The sequence below is a fragment of the Mustelus asterias genome, chromosome 13, assembly GCF_964213995.1.
Source record: "Mustelus asterias chromosome 13, sMusAst1.hap1.1, whole genome shotgun sequence".
Lineage (NCBI taxonomy): Eukaryota > Metazoa > Chordata > Chondrichthyes > Carcharhiniformes > Triakidae > Mustelus > Mustelus asterias.
The window spans coordinates 20,694,381-20,713,777 of NC_135813.1; the positions used below are offsets into that span (position 1 = coordinate 20,694,381).

General features: G+C 46.1%; 1 protein-coding gene across 1 annotated transcript; it reads left to right on the forward strand.

The window, feature by feature from the left end:
• Positions 1–261: 261 nt before the first annotated feature.
• Positions 262–19,085, forward strand: wdr38 (WD repeat domain 38). The gene is made up of 7 exons (XM_078227560.1): positions 262–414; positions 4,095–4,215; positions 7,847–7,963; positions 11,940–12,055; positions 16,817–16,939; positions 18,877–19,026; positions 19,074–19,085. Exons 1-7 carry the CDS (start codon positions 262–264, stop codon positions 19,083–19,085), a joined length of 792 nt encoding a protein of 263 aa, XP_078083686.1.
• The last annotated feature ends 312 nt before the right edge of the window (positions 19,086–19,397 follow it).

The following is a 19,397-nucleotide window of genomic DNA, read 5'->3' on the forward strand; positions in this document are numbered from 1 at the left end:
GAGGGTGAGCGTGAGTACACTGAGGGTGAGCGTGAGTACACTGAGGGTGAGCGTGAGTACACTGAGGGAGAGTGTGAGTACACTGAAACTGAGTGTGAGTACACTGAGGGTGAGCGTGAGTATACTGAGGGAGAGCGTGAGTACACTGAGGGAGAGTGTGAGTACACTGAGGGTGAGCATGAGTACACTGAGAGTGAGTGTGAGTACACTGAGGGTGAATCTGATACACTGAGTGAGAGTGTGAGTACACTGAGGGTGAGCATGAGTACACTGAGAGTGAGTGTGAGTACACTGAGGGTGAATCTGAGTACACGGAGTGAGAACACTGATGCTGAGTTTGAGTACACTGAGGGTAAGCATGAGTACACTGCGACTGAGTGTGAGTACACTGAGACTGAGTGTGATACACTGAGGGTAAGCATGAGTACACTGAGGGTGAGCGTGAGTACACTGAGGGAGAGTGTGAGTACACTGAGGGTGAGCGTGAGTACACTGAGGGAGAGTGTGAGTACACTGAGGGTGAGCGTGAGTACACTGAGGGAGAGTGTGAGTACACTGAGGGTGAGCGTGAGTACACTGAGGGAGAGTGTGAGTACACTGAGGGTGAGTGTGAGTACACTGATGCTGAGTGTGATACACTGAGGGTAAGCATGAGTACACTGAGGGTGAGCGTGAGTACACTGAGGGAGAGTGTGAGTACACTGAGGGTGAGCGTGAGTACACTGAGGGACAGTGTGAGTACACAGGGTGAATGTTAATACACAGGGTGATCGTGAGTACACTGAGGGAGAGAGTGAGTACACTGAGGGAGAGTGTGAGTACACTGAGGGTGAGCATGAGTACACTGAGGGTGAGTGTGAGTACACTGAGGGAGAGTGTGAGTACACTGAGGGAGAGTGTGAGTACACTGAGGGTAAGCATGAGTACACTGAGGGTGAGTGTGAGTACACTGAGGGAGAGTGTGAGTACACTGAGGGAGAGTGTGAGTACACTGAGGGTGAGCATGAGTACACTGAGGGTGAGTGTGAGTACACTGAGGGAGAGTGTGAGTACACTGAGGGAGAGTGTGAGTACACTGAGGGTAAGCGTGAGTACACTGAGGGAGAGTGTGAGTACACTGAGGATGAGTGTGAGTACACTGAGGGAGAGAGTGAGTACACTGAGAGTGAGTGTGAGTACACTGAGGGTGAGTGTGAGTACACTGAGGGAGAGTGTGAGTACACTGAGGGAGAGTGTGAGTACACTGAGGGTAAGCGTGAGTACACTGAGGGAGAGTGTGAGTACACTGAGGAAGAGTGTGAGTACACTGAGGGAGAGTGTGAGTACACTGAGGGTGAGTGTGAGTACACTGAGAGTGAGTGTGAGTACGCTGAGGGTGAGTGTGAGTACACTGAGAGTGAGTGTGAGTACACTGAGGGTGAGTGTGAGTACACTGAGGGTGAGTGTGAGTACACTGAGAGTGAGTGTGAGTCCACTGAGGGTGAGTGTGAGTACACTGAGACTGAGTGTGAGTACACTGAGGGTGAGTGTGAGTACACTGAGGGTAAGCATGAGTACATTGAGGGTGAGTGTGAGTACACTGAGGGAGAGTGTGAGTACACTGAGGGTGAGTGTGATACACTGAGGGTAAGCATGAGTACACTGAGGGTGAGCGTGAGTACACTGAGGGAGAGTGTGAGTACACTGAGGGTGAGTGTGAGTACACTGAGGGAGAGTGTGAGTACACCGAGGGTAAGCATGAGTACACTGAGACTGAGTGTGAGTACACTGAGGGTGAGTGTGAGTACACTGAGGGTGAGTGTGAGTACACTGAGGGTAAACATGAGAACACTGAGACTGAGTGTGAGTACACTGAGGGTGAGTGTGAGCACACTGAGGGTGAGTGTGAGTACACAGGGTGAGCGTGAGTACACTGAGGGTGAGCGTGAGTACACTGAGGGAGAGAGTGAGTACACTGAAACTGAGTGTGAGTACACTGAGGGTAAGCGTGAGTACACTGAGGGTAAGCGTGAGTACACTGAGGGAGAGTGTGAGTACACTGAGGGAGAGTGTGAGTACACTGAGGGTGAGCATGAGAACACTGAGGGTGAATCTGAGTACGCTGAGTGAGAGAGTGAGTACACTGATGCTGAGTTTGAGTACACTGAGGGTAAGCATGAGTACACTGCGACTGAGTGTGAGTACACTGAGGGTGAGTGTGAGTACACTGAGGGTAAGCATGAGTACATTGAGGGTGAGTGTGAGTACACTGAGGGAGAGTGTGAGTACACTGAAACTGAGTGTGATACACTGAGGGTGAGCGTGAGTACACTGAGGGAGAGTGTGAGTACACTGAGGGTAAGCATGAGTACACTGAGACTGAGTGTGAGCACACTGAGGGTGAGTGTGAGTACACTGAGGGTGAGTGTGAGTACACTGAGGGTAAGCATGAGTACACTGAGGGAGAGTGTGAGTACACTGAGGGTAAGCATGAGTACACTGAGACTGAGTGTGAGTACACTGAGGGTGAGTGTGAGTACACTGAGGGTGAGTGTGAGTACACTGAGGGTGAGTGTGAGTACACAGGGTGAGCGTGAGTACACTGAGGGTGAGCGTGAGTACACTGAGGGTGAGCGTGAGTACACTGAGGGTAAGCGTGAGTACACTGAGGGTAAGCGTGAGTACACTGAGGGAGAGTGTGAGTACACTGAGGGTGAGTGTGAGTACACTGAGGGTGAGTGTGAGTACACAGGGAGAGTGTGAGTACACTGAGGGTGTGTGAGTACACTGAGGGAGAGTGTGAGTACACTGAGGGAGAGTGTGAGTACACTGAGGGTGAGTGTGAGTACACTGAGGGAGAGTGTGAGTACACTGAGGGTGAGCATGAGTAAACTGAGGGTGAGTGTGAGTACACTGAGGTTGAGTGTGAGTACACTGAGGGTAAGCGTGAGTACACTGAGGGTGAGTGTGAGTACACTGAGGGTGAGCATGAGTACACTGAGGGTGAGTGTGAGTACACTGAGGTTGAGTGTGAATACACTGAGGGTAAGCGTGAGTACACTGAGGGTGAGTGTGAGTACACTGAGGGTGAATGTTAATACACTGAGGGTGAGCGTGAGTACACTTAGGGTGAGTGTGAGTACACTGAGGGTGAGTACACTGTGGGTATGGACACTGAGGGTGAGTGTGAGTACACTGAGGGTGAGTGTGAATGCTGACTGCTCAAATGTGAAGGTGAGGCACCTGCGATGAGAGGAGTGATGGGAACTGCGAGGTGTGTGGGCCTGAGGCGACACTGTGCAGGAGGGTGCTGGAGCAAATCCGAGTGTTGTGGGGGGACAGGGTTTCTCCTCGCCATTCCTGTGTGCGCTAAAGCCTCAACAATCCCAAGTGTTGGTAAGCTTTTCTGAAACATGTAGTGGTCCCTTCAATTAAAAATTCTTCCTCTGACAGATTGGCAGTGCCACCCCGCCCAACCTCCCGAATTTGTCAACAAGTCCAGAAGCAGATTGTTAATTGGTTCGCTGTGGTAAAGAGCAGCCAGAGGAAGCCTTGTGGTGCAGTGGTAGCGTCCCTACATCTGGACTAGAAGCTGTGGGTTCGAGTCCAACACCAGGACTTGTTGGGTTCAATGGGTTGATAATCAGCTTGGGAATCCTTAACCCCACTTCCCCACTATTTCCCACGGGACAATAAAATATGGGTGTGAAGAGTTGCTAAAACAAAATTGAAAAGCTTTGGGAAGGTGGGGCTCTGAAATGATTGACACATTGGGTGACCAATGGTGAGGGTCTGGGGGAGGGGTGGTAGGAGGTCACATGATGATATCTCCCAGAATATTTTGAAAGAACAGCCATTGGCCGGCAGGATGAGTGGGTGGAAAATTAACAAAGGTGAGAAGATTCCACCCTTTGTAATTTTCCTGTTGTGTAGCTTAAAAATGTTGTGGTTTTTTACTGTTTGTTAATAAATCTGTTTAAAACCGAGACGAACCTCAGTCTAGTTTATGACAAAACACATTTTTTAACCATCTATTCATCTTTGGAAATCTACTGAGAGGAAACGAACCCGAGCTGACTGATCGAGCTTGTTATAAAACGGTTTGTTTTGTGTAGGTGAACCATTGCTCGTTTTCTCGTGATGGTCAGTTCCTACTGACAGGATCAGACGACTGTAACGTTTGTGTCTGGAATGTTACAGAAGAAAAACTTATATATAAAGTAGCGGGTCACACAGGTATGCGATCCCAGTGACACCTTTCACTGTTAATGTTCTTTACATATTAATGATTTGTTTGCAACCCATAATGGCTGTTGAACAAACAATGTACCAAACGTGATTGGATGTATGTTGGAGAAGTTTCTGTAATGATCCATTTTCAGAGACTTCATTATTGAGGAACAGGGGATTTATTGATGAGTCATGTGGAGCAGCAGCATGTTTGCAGCTAATTCTAGAATACCTCAGCCTAACAGAACCCTTCCCGCTGGGGTGATTCTGCACTCCTGAGTCCTAATTGGTCACCCAGGCCAGGTGACCCTTACTCTGCTGTGTTGCCCTTAAAGGGGCAATCACCACATTTTCTTACCCGAGTGAGGCATTGTGACAACTAAAATGTAGGTCCGAGGGTTTAGACCGTAAGATATAGGAGCAGAATTAGGCCATTCAGCCCATCAAGTCTGCTCAGCCATTCAATCATGGCTGATATGTTTCTCAATCCCATTCTTCTGCAATTTCCCCGTAACTTTTGATCTCCTTACCAATCAATCTATCTCTGGGTTAAATATACTCAATGACCTGGATTCACCACTCTCTGGCTGAAGAATTTCGTCCTCATCTTGGTTCTAAAGGGTCATTCCTTTATTCTGAGGCTGTGCCTTCGGATCCAAGTCTCCCCAACAAATGGAAACATCTTCCCCACGTCCACTCTATCCAGACCTTTCATTATTCTGTAAGATTCAATGAGATTCCCATCATCCTTTTGAACTTCATCGAGTACAGACCCAAAGTCCTCGACACTCTTCATAGGCCAAGCTTTTCATTCCCGGGATCATTCTCATGAACCTCCTCTGGACCCTCTCCAAGGTTTGGCAGGAATTAGTTGACCATAGGGAGCTTCAATAATATAGGCCGGGATTATCCCAAAAAAAACCAACGGGCATGAAAACGGGAGATTTTCCTGCCTGTTTTTTGGGCATATTTACCTGAACGAATCCCGGACACTGTGTGCATCTCAGAATGCCTCAGAGGGATTCACGCCAGAAAGTGGAGAGCAGGGCCTCATCCCGCTGGAGAGGCCGGCAGCATAGTGCTAAGAGGGTCACTGCACATGTGCTGATCTGTCAGTGGGGAGATAGGCACATTAGCCACCCCATTGCTGGCCTCCTAACCCCCTCCCCCCAATCGCAGGCCTACTGGACTGCTCCCCCCCCCCCCCCGATTACTGGCCCACGAGGCTCCCCTTGGCCAGCCCCGATCACCCCCTCACACCCTCCCCCACAGACCCCATTGCAGAATGGCAGCGGGTTCCCCACCATTACCAATCAACCCCCGGTGCCTGGTGGGCAGTGCCAGGGTGCCTATTGGGCAGTGCCAGTGTGCCAGGCTGGCACTGCCCTTTTTTCCCCGACCTCCTGTGAGGGCCTCAATGGCTTCTGTCCCCACCAGCGGGGGTGAGCGCAACTGTTCTCTGTTGGTGGGGAGCACTTGTAAACCCCACTGGTGCGGACCTCTCCCGGCAGGCGGGGGGAGATGCGAGCGGGCCCGGATACTACCATCCCATTGGTATCATTCATATTGAAATACAGATTTCAACATGCTAATCAGCTCCATGTTGATTTCTGGCACAGAGCTGATGCGTGAAAAAGCTTTGGCTGGGAGACTCGCGACCGGTGTCCCGTTAAAGGCCTCCTACTAATGTCTCCCAGCTCACTGCAGTACTCCAGCAGCGCAATGGACTGGGAGAATCCCAGCCGTAATTTCTATTATTGGTCAATATAATATGGACAGGCAGAGTAACAATGAGCCCAGAAGCGAGGGACAGAATTGAAATAGCAGTGGATGATGTTGTTTCTCACGATGACAACACATCAGACCATTCCACTCCAGCCTTTGTCCTTCTCCAATTTAAAACTGTGATTGATTCACTTTGCTTTTGGCCTTTTTAAAACTAATTATTCATTTTATGACATATCAGCAAGTTTAGACTTTCCAATTTCAGCCTTTTCTCCACCTCCGAGCACTTTGCATTTCCTCTGCACTGAGCTCCCACTTGCACCAAATTCCCATTGCCATTCCATTTTTAGTAGATTCTCCCAACTCTGTGAACACAATTCTGCATTTACCAGATATTGGAGGGAATTTTACATCCCTTTTCTGGATGTTCTCGTTCAGCTGAAGGTGAACCCCCACAGTGGGTTCCTGTTGTGGGGCGGATTGAGATGGCTGGTACCATCTTTAACTACAGACAATGCAAAACTCACAAGGCAGATATCTCTGTATAAAGACGTAACATTTATTTAAAACAGAAACAAAACAAACAGCTGCTCGGTGATTACCAAAGAGTTAAGCAGCTCTGGAATAGAGCAGCAGAGCCTCTATGATGACTAACGTATACAATCAAAAACAGATCAATTATAGATTTTCGTATCGATCATTCCCGCCTCATATTAATTCAAATGTAATAAACATACATCAATAATAATTCCTGACAAGTAACTCAGCCAATCGCATTTTACCATCGGGCATAATGATATCTCATTTGTCCATTTAATCCGGATGCTGACTCCCACCTTGGTTGAACTCGCTTCCCTGTTGCTATCAAACTATGGACGCTCAACATTGAGGTCAAAGTGAACATTCCCACTGGTCCATTACCAAAACTGGATAGACACGTGATCCTGCGTCCAGGTACGTATCTATTCTATGTCTAGACAATGAATGCCCCTATACATAAAGTTGCAAAATGTGTTCCCTCTCCAGAAACTTTCTGATATGAATTCTGCTAACTACCGGGGTTCCCAGGCCTTTGGCTCTGAACTCCTTGCTTTTACCATCATTCCTTGCGGTAACTTGCTTTTGGCTGAAATGAACAATGATTCATTCAATACTTCAAATACATTTAAAATATCAACATATATGTCAAAAAATCATGATTACTTATTTAATTCTCTGATTACATCCACATATGTGTAAACTATTTGTTTCATTAGCTTATTATCTTTGTTTCAAGAATCATTTAACTCTTTGCTGGTAGTGCTGTCAGTGCTTTATGTGTTCTGTCTAAAACCATGTTGGCTGGTTAATAATTTCGCCCTTCAGTTCCAAGCAGGTGTCCATCCCACCACCCCCAACACCCCTGGTGGGGGATGTGACACAGTAAGAAGTTTAACAACACAAGGTTAAAGTCCAACAGGTTTATTTGGTAGCAAAAGCCACACAAGCTTTCGGAGCCTTAAGCCCCTTCTTCAGGTGAGTGGGAATTCTGCCCAGAAAAGGGATGTGAGAGCCATACAAAACACCGCTGACACCAGTGGATCTGGGACATCCTACTGGCAACCAATGGTGTGCTTTCTCCACCACCTGAAAAAAGGCCAGGGGAGACTGGAAAATCCCATCCATTGTCAGATGGATACTTTAACTATGACAATACATTGTGTGATAGATACTTTACCTATGGCAGCATTTTAATTGTATAGCTTCAGTTCTATGGCTGAGGAATGTATGTGTATATATATATGTATGCACATTTTTCTAATGCTGTAATTGTATCAGAGTTGTTTAAAGTTGTGTTTGCTTGGTGTGTAATGTCACATGCTGCGTAATAATAGAGTGTGAACAGATTCTGGATGTTGTTCTACTCCAACAGGCCCGGTGAAGGCGTGTGCGTTCTCCACTGACTCTACTCTCTTCGCCAGTGGGTCCTGTGACTGCACTGTCAGAGTGTGGGACATGAAAACAGGAAATTGTCTACACGTTCTGGAAGGTATCTGTGAGAGAATATCCTGATCGCAACAGGGGCAGGGAGCACTCTTCCCCAGCCGCGCAGTGATCAAAGTTACTGTCTTTGTCCCAGATTAAGGCTGGATAGGTCTGGGGTGGGGGGGGAGGGGCGGTGCAGTAGGGTAGGAGGGGGGAGCTGTCTGAAGGACAGAGGAATCCAGACTGGGGCAGGCTGAGCTTGGAGCTGACTGCATTAACAAGGGGCTATTGGCATGTGTGAAACCGGGATAAAACCAAGCCTGTTTACTCTTATTGCCAGGAATGGATTGCCACCTCCATTTTGTATAGTTTGAAATTGGATGGTTGTCAACACCAGCTGATTGTTGGTTTTTTGCTGTTTTAGTTTGTGGGGCTGGGTAACAGCTCTGTGTGTTGATGCACACATCTGTTACTGCCAGCAGCTTGCTACATATGACAATCGATGAAAACAGTACCTGAGTCCACAATATGATAAAGTTACAGGGTCACTTTGCATATGACGTGAAAGCAAATTTAATATTAAATCTAGTATTAAGTTTATATTAAGTCTAATATCAAGTATTAAATTTAGTAAGGAACTGGAATCAACAGGGCAAATGTTAAGACGTGTTTCAGGCCAGTCTGTTAAGTATTTTGTTACCTGTGTGTAGCACAGAATGAAGATAGAAGCAATGAGTAATCCCACCCTAACCTTTAACCGGCTGAATCATTTTCCACCCATTGATAGAAAAGCAAAATACTGCATGCAGATGCTGGAAATCTGGAATAAAAACAGAAAACTCAGCAGTTCTGACAGCATCTGTGCAGAGAAACAGAATTAAGACTTTTAAGACTTATTTAATTTAAGACTTATCTGGATAGATAGACACATGAACAGATGGGGAATAAAGGGATATATGCGATTGGTCTAGATAGGACAATGTAATCGGGGCAGACTTGGAGGGCTGAAGGGCCTGTTCTGTGCTGTTTTGTTCTTTGTAATGTTTAGAGTCTACATGATCTAAATCTTCTGTAGAAGGTCTCCCTCCACAGATGCTGCCAGACCTGCTGAGTTTATCCAGCATTTTCTGTTTTTATTTCATCCATTCATGTTGTATAGAATTTCAATGCAGACGTCTATTGCCAATGAATAGAATAGAACACAGCAAGCCAGGTTCCATTTGCACCTATTATTCAGATCTTTTGATCCGGCCATTACAGTTAAAGACAACAACTGGGGCCCATGTTTTGATTCCATAATTAATTTTTAGACCTAGGTCAGATAAGATTAACTCCCAAGCAAACTATTTCAAGGAACTTTAAATCGTTCAGACCAGTGCGTTAAATGTTTTCTTTTTGGAATGACTTGATGTAAAAAAGTGTTCCTTGTGCCTTTGCCAGTTCTTTGAAAGATGATCCATTTAGTTCCAGTCCCTCACTCTTTCCTGCTTATCCTCAAAAGGACAGAAAATGAGGACTATATCCAATTTCTCTATGAAAGCAATCACTGAATCTGCTTACTTCAGACTGCATTCCTGACTATAACTTTTTAAAATGAAAAAGCTCTTCTCGTTTCTCCTCTGGTCTGTTGCCAATCCGGTGTCCCATAGTTTGAGGATCCCCACTCAGCAATGAACATAGTTTCCCCTGAATGATACTCTGGACTCATTCATAATTTTGAATGCATTTATTAAGCCTTCCCTCAATCTTTAAGAGAACACTCTTAGCTTCTTTTGATCTTCCTGTAATGTCTTTTGAGAGATAGCAACAAGCCCCATTTAAGTGGCACAGTGGTTAGCACTGCAGCCTCACAGCGTCAGGGACCCGGGTTCGATTCTCGGTTTGGGTAACTGTCTGCGCAGAGTCTGCACATTCTCCCTGTGTCAGCGTGAGTTTCCTCCCACAGTCTGAAAGATGTGCTGATTAGGTGCACTGGCCAGGCTAAATCTCCCTCAGTGTAGCTGAATAGGCACCGGAGGGTTTTTTCACAGTAGCTTCATTGCAGTGTTAATGTAAACCTACTTGTGACACTTATATAATAACCTTAAGGGAAAAATAAGCATACCTTTGGAAAATATACACATGTAGAAGAAGCTCATTTATGGACAGAATGCTAAAAGAGAAAAAAACTCAAGAGAGGAGCATTTCACACAGTTATGATGTATCTAATATACTGTGACAGAGTCTGGGCTGGCACAAGAGCAGCCTGAGAAGGAGGCAACAGAACACAACAGTTTTACCCACAAATTAGCACTAAATGTAAAACTTTTTGTGCAAACCTTTCCATTTTTGTGACATCGTGGAGTCATTAGACTGCGGTTATGGCTGAAGGAAGAAAAACCTATTTCCTGAAAATGGTGTCAATATTCCCCTGTAAGTAATAGTCCAATTCTCCGAATCTTTTATCAGTGTGCGGGGCTAGATGATGTGAAGTGTAGATCAAGACAAACATTCGTGGGAAAAGAAAAGAAAATCCAGAATTCCTGAAGTGACAATAAATTCAGTAACATTTACTGCTCTGGGCTTTAGTCAATGAAGTTTAGTTTTAACGTTTAGCTTTATTTTGTGTGAAAACTTGTGTGAACATTATGTACCACCCCACACCACAGAGCCCCGTCACATTTTTGTTGTCTTAATGCAACTCTGTAGCATTGTCCAACGAGCTGCATTGTTCTTATCCCCTTAGGACACAGTAAGATTGTGGAGGCCGTATGCTTCAGTCATGATATGAGATTACTGGCATCTGGAAGTTGGGACTATACAGCTGTTCTGTGGAATCCGAAGGTTAGTTGCAGGCCTTTTAATTTAATTATATTTACCGGCATTGTGTATCTCCAATCTCAGGTAAGGAAAGCAGATTTCCTTCCCTAAAGTACATTAGTGAACCAGATGGATTTTTCCGACAACTGACATGGTCATCAGTAGATTCTTAATTCCAAATTTTTTTTATTGAATTCAAATTTCACCACCTGCTGTGGTGGGATTCGAACCTGGGTCCCCACACCATTAGTTGACTTTCTGGATTAATTGTCTAACAATAATACCACTAGGCCATCACCTCCCCATTGGGTGGGGACCCTGACATCAGAACTGTTTCTTCATCCCGACCTCACTCTGAGGGGAAAGTGGTTCCAGATCCTGATTTTCCCCAAATTTGGCCCTAATTGGCTGGGAGGTAGGTTTGGCAGCGAATTAGTGGTGATGGGCAGGATTGTGAAAGTGTGGGCCTGATTTAAATACAAGACAACAGCTATTATTCTGGCAGTTGTCTTTACAACTCAATGACTGGCAGAAGTTAGCAAGAGGAGAGGCAGACACTGGGCACCCAAAGGGCTGCCCCAAAGCTTAACAATGCCGTCCATGAGGTCATTTTCGAGGTTGCGAGTGGAAGGAGGGGGGTCTTATTCACAAAGGATGGCAGGAGAAGACCACCCAACCAAATTAAACAGGGCTGGCTGGAGGTGACAGAACATGTCGGCAACTGCAGTGCTGCCAGGTGAATCTGGGGCAGAGCCACAAGAGATGACAGACCCACCAACTGAACAACCTGAGGGAACATGGTATTCCTGAACATGGGAGAAATGTTTGCCCAGACTAAACATTTGCCCAGGGTGGCACGGTGGCACAGTGGTTAGCACTGCTGCCTCACAGCGCCAGGGACCTGGGTTCAATTCCAGCCTCGGGTCACTGTCTGTGTGGAGTTTACACGTTCTCCCTGTTCCTGCGTGAGTTTCCTCCGGGTGCTCCAGTTTCCTCCCACAGTGTGCAGGTTAGGTGGATTGGCTGTGCTAAATTGCCCCTTAGTGTCCCAAGATTTGTAAGTTAGGGGGGATTGGCGAGGGGTTATACGTGGGGTTGCGAGAATAAAGCCTGGGTGGGATGCTCTGTCAGAGAGTTGGTGCAGACTCAATGGGCCAAATGACTCCTTCTGCACTGCAGAGATTCTATGATTCTAATTCTGACCCCTGAACAAGGTTCAGAGTCCTGGCCTTGTTGAGGAGCTGCCAACACTGTTGAAGCCATCGAATCAGAAATCTTGAAAGATGCTGCACCTCTGAGGATCACCAAAAAACGCAAGCTTGGTAAAAACAAAGGAAAGAATGACTATGATGGAATTGTAAGTGACGATGATAATCTTCCTCCTTCAACCAAAATGTTGTGCATGTGAGTGAGCCGATGGCATTGGTCAGAGAGGTAAGCTGTGCCCCATCTCTTTCTCTCTCCTGTCCTTGGGGGGAGAAGAGCTCAAGATGCCAGGGAGAAGGTTCTGCCAAGTGGAGGAAGTCACAGAAATCCCTGGGGTGGCCCCATATGAGCAATGTGGGGAGGGGAAAATGGGCAGACCTGGAGGGAAGGAGAGGGTGAAAGATATTGCCACTTGAAGCCAAAGGGCATGAAGTGTATTCCTCTTCATCCAACAGCTCACCAAAGATTCAGCTGCATTAGGAAGCCCCAGAACTGCAGAGTTTTCTTCTGTCAGAGGACAGTTCTCAGGATCGCCCAGCATCTCCCACACTTTTTGATCTGGAGGAGAAACGTCTCCATTTTGGCATGGCATGGCACTGAGGCAATCAGAGGAAACAGCAGAGCCAGCACAGACACATCTAACCAGCACACCCTCACCAGTGCAGGTACACACAGCAGTGGGTCCTCAGGCGAGCTTCCATAGCGTGCCACTGAGTTCAGACATGGCACTAGTGAGTGAGAGGAGGTGACAGACACAGCTGTAGGCAGTCTCCCTCGGAGGATGAGGGACATATAAACCATGCCCAGCTGGGCCCAGAAGAAAACTCTGCAGTTCTGGGGCTTCCTAATGCAGCTGAATCTTTGGTGAGCTGTTGGATGAAGAGGAATACACTTCATGCCCTTTGGCTTCAAGTGGCAATATCTTTCACCCTCTCCTTCCCTCCAGGTCTGCCCATTTTCCCCTCCCCACATTGCTCATATGGGGCCACCCCAGGGATTTCTGTGGCTTCCTCCACTTGGCAGAACCTTCTCCCTGGCATCTTGAGCTCTTCTCCCCCCAAGGACAGGAGAGAGAAAGAGATGGGGCACAGCTTACCTCTCTGATCAATGCCATCGGCTCACTCACATGCACAACATTTTGGTTGAAGGAGGAAGATTATCATCGTCACTTACAATTCCATCATAGTCATTCTTTCCTTTGTTTTTACCAAGCTTGCGTTTTTTGGTGATCCTCAGGAGTCACAAGTGAGGTCAATCAGTGACCAGCAGTGCGAGATGTCTGCCCACGTGTGGTTACCTTAGGCATTGTGGGGGCTTGGACTGACGATGGAAGCCATTCAGCTCCTGTGGACCATCGTGAACTTTGAATGCATGAGTTCCTCCATTGAGAAAGTGAATAGAAAAACAGGAAAAGTGAGGTGTGCTTACGTGATGTAATGGCCTTGAACAGGTACACAGACTGTCGGGCAGGGGTACACAGACTGCTAGAGAGGGGTACACTGAGACTGCTGGAGAGGCATACACTGAAACTGCTGGAGATGGGTACACTGAAACTGCTGGAGAGGGGTACACTGAAACTGACGGGGTGACTCAGGTATACAGATTGCTGGAGATGGGCACACTGAGACTGCTGGAGAGGGGTACACAGACTGCTGGAGAGGGGTACACTGAGACTGCTGGAGAGGGGTACACTGAGACTGCTGGAGAGGGGTGCACAGACTGCTGGAGAGGGTTACACTGAGACTGCTGGAGAGTGGTACACTGAGACTCCTGGAGAGAGGTACACTGAGACTGCTGGAGAGGGGTACACTGAGACTGCTGGAGAGAGGTACACTGAGACTGCTGGAGAGGGGCACACTGAGACTGCTGGAGAGGGGTACACTGAGACTGCTGGAGAGGGGTACACTGAGACTGCTGGAGATGGGTACACTGAGACTGCTGGAGAGGGGTACACTGAGACTGCTGGAGAGGGGTACACTGAGACTGCTGGAGAGGGGTACACTGAATCTGCTGGAGAAGGGTACACAGACTGCTAGAGAGGGGTACACTGAGACTGCTGGGGAGGGATACACTGAGACTGCTGGGGAGGGGATACACCGAGACGGCTGGGGAGACTCCTCGGGTACACCGAGACTGCCAGGGTGGTGTGAACATGCATTGACAGTAAGATGAGGTTGAGTGGATATGTTCTCACAAAGTGAATTCCAGAGCACATATTCCTGCTGGATGAATAGCGCTCAGGTGAAAATGGCCTTAATCAAATGTGTTCACCCCATCTTGAAGCAGCCCCAGCTAAATCTCTGCATTGCAAGGGCACCGCGCTACTCTGCATCTTCCTCCCCTTTCAATGAACTGTCAGCGAAGTATTTTAAGGTCCATACCTCTCTGGAGAACACAGCAGGTCACCTCAATGTGCAGGATCCTTGTAAAAGTGCACTTCTGGTTCAGGCACCAGAACCACCTCTTCAGAACCGCATGAGCCTGCCCAGTGGTTGTGCAGCTGGCTCTGTGCCTCTATTCAAGTCCTGTAAAAGTGTGAGTAGTTATCACCTTGTGATACCTTTGTCCCTCAGCAACCATTGACAAAATTTCGATGGTGACACACACAGCTACCGCGCTCCGGACTGTCGGAGGATGAAGTCTTCATGGAAGCTATCAGGATAGCGAGCGTGCACAAGCAGGAAACTTGTTCTGGGCACTGACCAGCTGAACATTTAGGCAGTGGAATCAGTGATATGGAACAGGGAAGTAGAGGAAACCTACCTAATCTGTACAGTCGGAGTTTACTGTGAATGAATAAGTCAAAATCTTGTTTTAATTATGACATACTGCCACTGTTCCTAGAGAATTTGGGAATTGAATTTTTCGATTCTATTCCGGTTAACGCCCATTTATTATTGTTTCAATTCCAGGAGGACAGTGATGTTAAAATTATACCTATAGGCAGTTTTAAAGTAGCTGAGTTTTGGTTTAATTATAGAGCAAGAACACCCGTGTTGTCTATTCTTTCTTACTCCTGTACCTGTCTCGGTTAGCTTAGTTGGCTAGGTAGTTAGAGTGTGGTGCAGGGAATGATGCCAACAGCATGGGTTCAATCCCCATACACGCTGTGATAGTTCAGAGGCCTGCCTCCTTGCCTTTCCCCATGCCCGATGCAGAGTGGAACCCCGCAAGCTGTATACAAATTGTCTCTTTCTAATGGAGAGAGATGCCTTTGAGGACTACTTTTAATTATCCATCTTATCTGCACCTGATATTGTCAAACTTAGTTCTAAACTATTTGAAGTCTTTTTTTTTTATACAGTCAGGCCGCCGTGTGATGTCCCTCGCTGCACATCGGAATGTCATCACAGCCTGCGCCTTTTCGTTCCAGGGAGACATTTTGGTAACCTGTCTTTCTTCATGATTATAGTGTATTCTGTATCGCCAATTATCCCCAAAGTTGGGACGTCTTGTTGAAGTTGCACAAGACATTGGTAAGGCTGCACATGGAATACTGTGTACAGTTCTGGTTCACCCATTTATAGAAAGGATATTATTAAATTAGAAAGAGTGCAGAAAATATTTACTAGGGTGCTACCAGGACTTGATGGTTTGAGTTATAAGGAGAGGCTGGATAGACAGTCCAAAGATGTGCGGGTTAGGTTGATTGGCCAGGTTTAAAAAATTGCCCCTTAGAGTCCTGGAATGCGTAGGTTAGAGGGATTAGTGGGTAAAATATGTGGGGGTAGGGCCTGGGTGGGATTGTGGTCGGTGCAGACTCGATGGGCCGAATGGCCTCCTTCTGCACTGTAGGGTTTCTATGATTCTATGATTCTATGAGACTGGGACTTTTTTCTTTGGAGCACAGAAGGCTCAGAGGTGATCTTATCGAGGTCTATAAAATAATGAAGGGCATAGGTAAGATAGATAGTCAATATCTTTTCCCAAAAGTAGGGGAGTCTAAAACTAGAGGGCATAGGTTTAAGTTGAGAGGGGAGAGATACAAAAGGGTCCAGAGGGGCAATATTTTGACACACAGGATGGTGAGTGCCTGGAACAAGCTGCCAGAGTAGTGGTAGAGGCGGGTACAATTTTGTCTTTTAAAAAAGCGTTTAGACAGTTAGATGAGTAAGATGGCTATCAAGGGATATGGGCCAAACGCAAGCAATTGGGACTAGCTTAGGCGTTAAAAAGGGGGGCATGGACAAGTTGGGCCGAAGGGCCTGTTTCCATGCTGTAAACCTCTATGACTCTATGACTCTAAATGCATCTCAACATATAATATTTACTACTTGCCTTAAAATAGCACCTTCAACATAAAAGATATTCCATGGCATTTAAAAAATGGTGGAACGTGGGAAAAGATTACATCTAGATAAAGGAGATGGAGTAGATAATGATGCAGGAATTAAGAAAGGAGAATGAAAGCTTTGCCAAGCAGATTAGTTCCAAAGTGTTTAAAGGTGGCGAGAGAAGCCAAGGTTTAATTAATGGACTTGTCGCTATTGCTACAATGTTCTTCACTGACCACAGCTGGAAAGTGTGAGGATTTCCGACAGGGACAGAATTGTGCTTGGCTATAATTCACCTCAGTCAAAGGGTCCAATAAAACTCACTGTCCTTGTCCACCCAGGAAGAAAGGGTGTGGTAATGGAGGGTGACTAAACCTCAGGAACCACATCCAGGGCAGAGGACTGGCAGGAGACAAAAGCAAATACATTGAAATATAAAAAGGGTACAATTCAATATATTGAAAAGTGCACCAGACGGTGCATCTGAAACACTGAATGGTAATATTTGTGATGAAACAAATGTAAATTGCAAATTGTCTGTGTACTAACTATAGCTGTTCCTGTGAAAACAGCCAGGATTTAGTTTTTCAGTGCTGGATCTCAGCAGTTCCTCTGAATAAGCTGTTCTTCTTCCACAGGCCACTGGATCCTGGGATTATACAGTAAGGGTGTGGAGTTTGCGAACAATGAAACAAAAAATAGTTTTGCAAGGTCACAAGGGCAACGTGAGCTGTGTGGCATTTTCTGCAATCGGAATGCTGGTAAGCTGAATGATGGTAACTGAAAACTGAGAATATAGAAATGGTCGTGGATACCATCACTGGCTCAGCTTGTGGCTATATTTGGATAGTGTGCTACTGAACCAGTCAGATTAAGAAAGTCTCTGGCCTGAGTTAAGCTACCTGATCTTAACCACCTGATTACCTGAAAATTCACACATTCCAACCATTATCTTGCAATTGATTTGATTTTTATTTTATTTTATTTGATTTATTATTGTCACATGTATTAACATACAGTGAAAAGTATTGTTTCTTGCGCGCTATACAGACAAAACATACCCTTCATAGAGAAGGAAAAAAGGAGAGGGTACAGAACGTAGTGTTACAGTCATAGCTAGGGTGTAGAGAAAGATCAACTTAATGTAAGGTAAGTCCATTCAAAAGTCTGACAGCAGCAGGGAAGAAGCTGTTCTTGAGTCAGTTGGTACGTGACCTCAGACTTTTGTATCTTTTTCCCGAAGGAAGAAGGTGGAAGAGAGAATGTCCGGGGTGCGTGGGACCCTTAATTATGCTGGCTGCTTTGTCGAGGCAGCGGGAAGTGTAGACAGAGTCAACGGATGGGAGGCTGGTTTGCATGATGGATTGGGCTGTGTTCACAACCTTTTGTAGTTTCTTGCGGTCTTGGGCAGAGCAGGAGCCATACCAAGCTGTGATACAACCAGAAAGAATGCTTTCTATGGTGCATCTGTAAAAGTTGGTGAGAGTCGTAGCTGACATGCCAAATTTCCTTAGTCTTCTGAGAAAGTAGAGGCATTGGTGGGCTTTCTTAACTATAGTGTCGGCATGGGAGCACCAGGACAGGTTGTTGGTTATCTGGACACCTAAAAACTTGAAGCTCTCGACCTATTCTACTTCGTCCCCATTGATGTAGACAGGGGCATGTTCTCCTTTACGCTTCCTGAAGTCGATGCCAATCTCCTTCGTTTTGTTGACATTGAGGGAGAGATTATTGTTGCCAAACCAGTTCACCAGATTGTGTCTTTGTCTATATATGCCGTGTTTGTGAAACCTACCTCTCCACTCACCTGATGAAGGAGCAGCGCTCCGAAAACTCGTGATTCCAAATAAACCTGTTGGACTTTAACTTGATGTTGTGAGATTTCTTACTGTGCCCACCCCAGTCCAACGCTAGCATCGCCACACCATGATCTTAACCAGGCCAACAATCAAGGCCATAAAATATTCCTTCAGCATGATTTTCTGTGGGCATCCACAGCGTATTTTGCAATGGCAGAGATGGCTGCCACTGTCAATTGGATTGCCCGTTGTTTGCACCCTCTACCACCGGGGCACCCACAGGAGCTCATCATCGACAGAATTGGATGATCCCACCGGTGGGAACGGCTGAAAAATCCATCTGTAATGGGACTGTGAAGGAAGGAAGTCAGTTTGGTTCTTACAGTCCATGAGTGATGTGTAAACACATCAGGTGTAGTTCTAATGACCTAACACACACTTGTAGGAAAGGTGATTTGTTGGGTCTCACACTAAAATTACCCGTGTAACCAATCCATGTTGAACCAGTGCCCTCATCAGGAAATTAGAAAATCAAAATACAAAATTCTGTAAAAGATTCAGTAAGAAGTCTCACAACACCTGGTTAAAATTCAGTAGGTTTATTTGGTAACACGAGCTTTCGGAGAGCTGTTCCTTCATCAGGTGAGTAATTTGTATGGACTGTGGGCCTAGTGGTCACGTGATGACATGGCTACAAAGGAGGTCATTTGTCAGGAGAGCAGGAATTCCCCTTGAGAATGCGGGCAGAATACAAACAGGAAATAGCTGCTAAACTCGCGAATAAACTACTATTCATTACAAGTCTGTGACTCAGGAACCCAACACATTTACATGTACTAATAAATTAATATTCAAAATACCAATTCTGTCCAATGCAAATTACTCTGATTGTTTCATAGGCTTCGGGTTCCTGGGACAAGACTGTACGTGTGTGGGATTCAAGGAATGGGCGCCTGATCTTCCTTCTGGAAGAGCACACTGACCGGGTGATGGCTCTCTCATTCTCTCTGGATTCAATTCTACTGGTGACAGCAGCGGGAGATGAAACGGTGAATGTGAAGGGATTCATTTCAATTGGAATTCTTGTATTCCATAGTCCGCATGGTGACTCATTCTCATCTCTTCTCCCAGGTTCGTGTGTGGGATTGTGAAGATGGAGAATGTAAGAAGATCCTAAAGGTAGTACACCCTAAAAGCATTGTTGCATAACGTAGATATTCAAACATAGAAACTTATTTTTGGGAAAACATTTCACATGTAATCTGTATCTTAATTTGAGGCTGTTACAATATAATTACCTTCCTTGAAGACCGATTTTCTTTCTTTTCATAGTGTGAGCTGGATTTCATCTTCAGTTGTCAGTTTTCGCCGACCAATACTCTGCTGACTGCAGGAACATCTGATTATGTACTGATCACCA

Excerpts from the sequence above, each read along its gene's own strand:
- wdr38 (XM_078227560.1), top strand. The coding sequence starts at position 262 with ATGAGTACACTGAGAGTGAGTGTGAGTACACTGAGGGTGAATCTGAGT. Across the intron at positions 415-4,094 it reads CTGAGTGTGATACACTGAGG|GTGAACCATTGCTCGTTTTC; the intron begins GTAAGCATGAGT and ends TGTTTTGTGTAG. Across the intron at positions 4,216-7,846 it reads TAAAGTAGCGGGTCACACAG|GCCCGGTGAAGGCGTGTGCG; the intron begins GTATGCGATCCC and ends CTACTCCAACAG.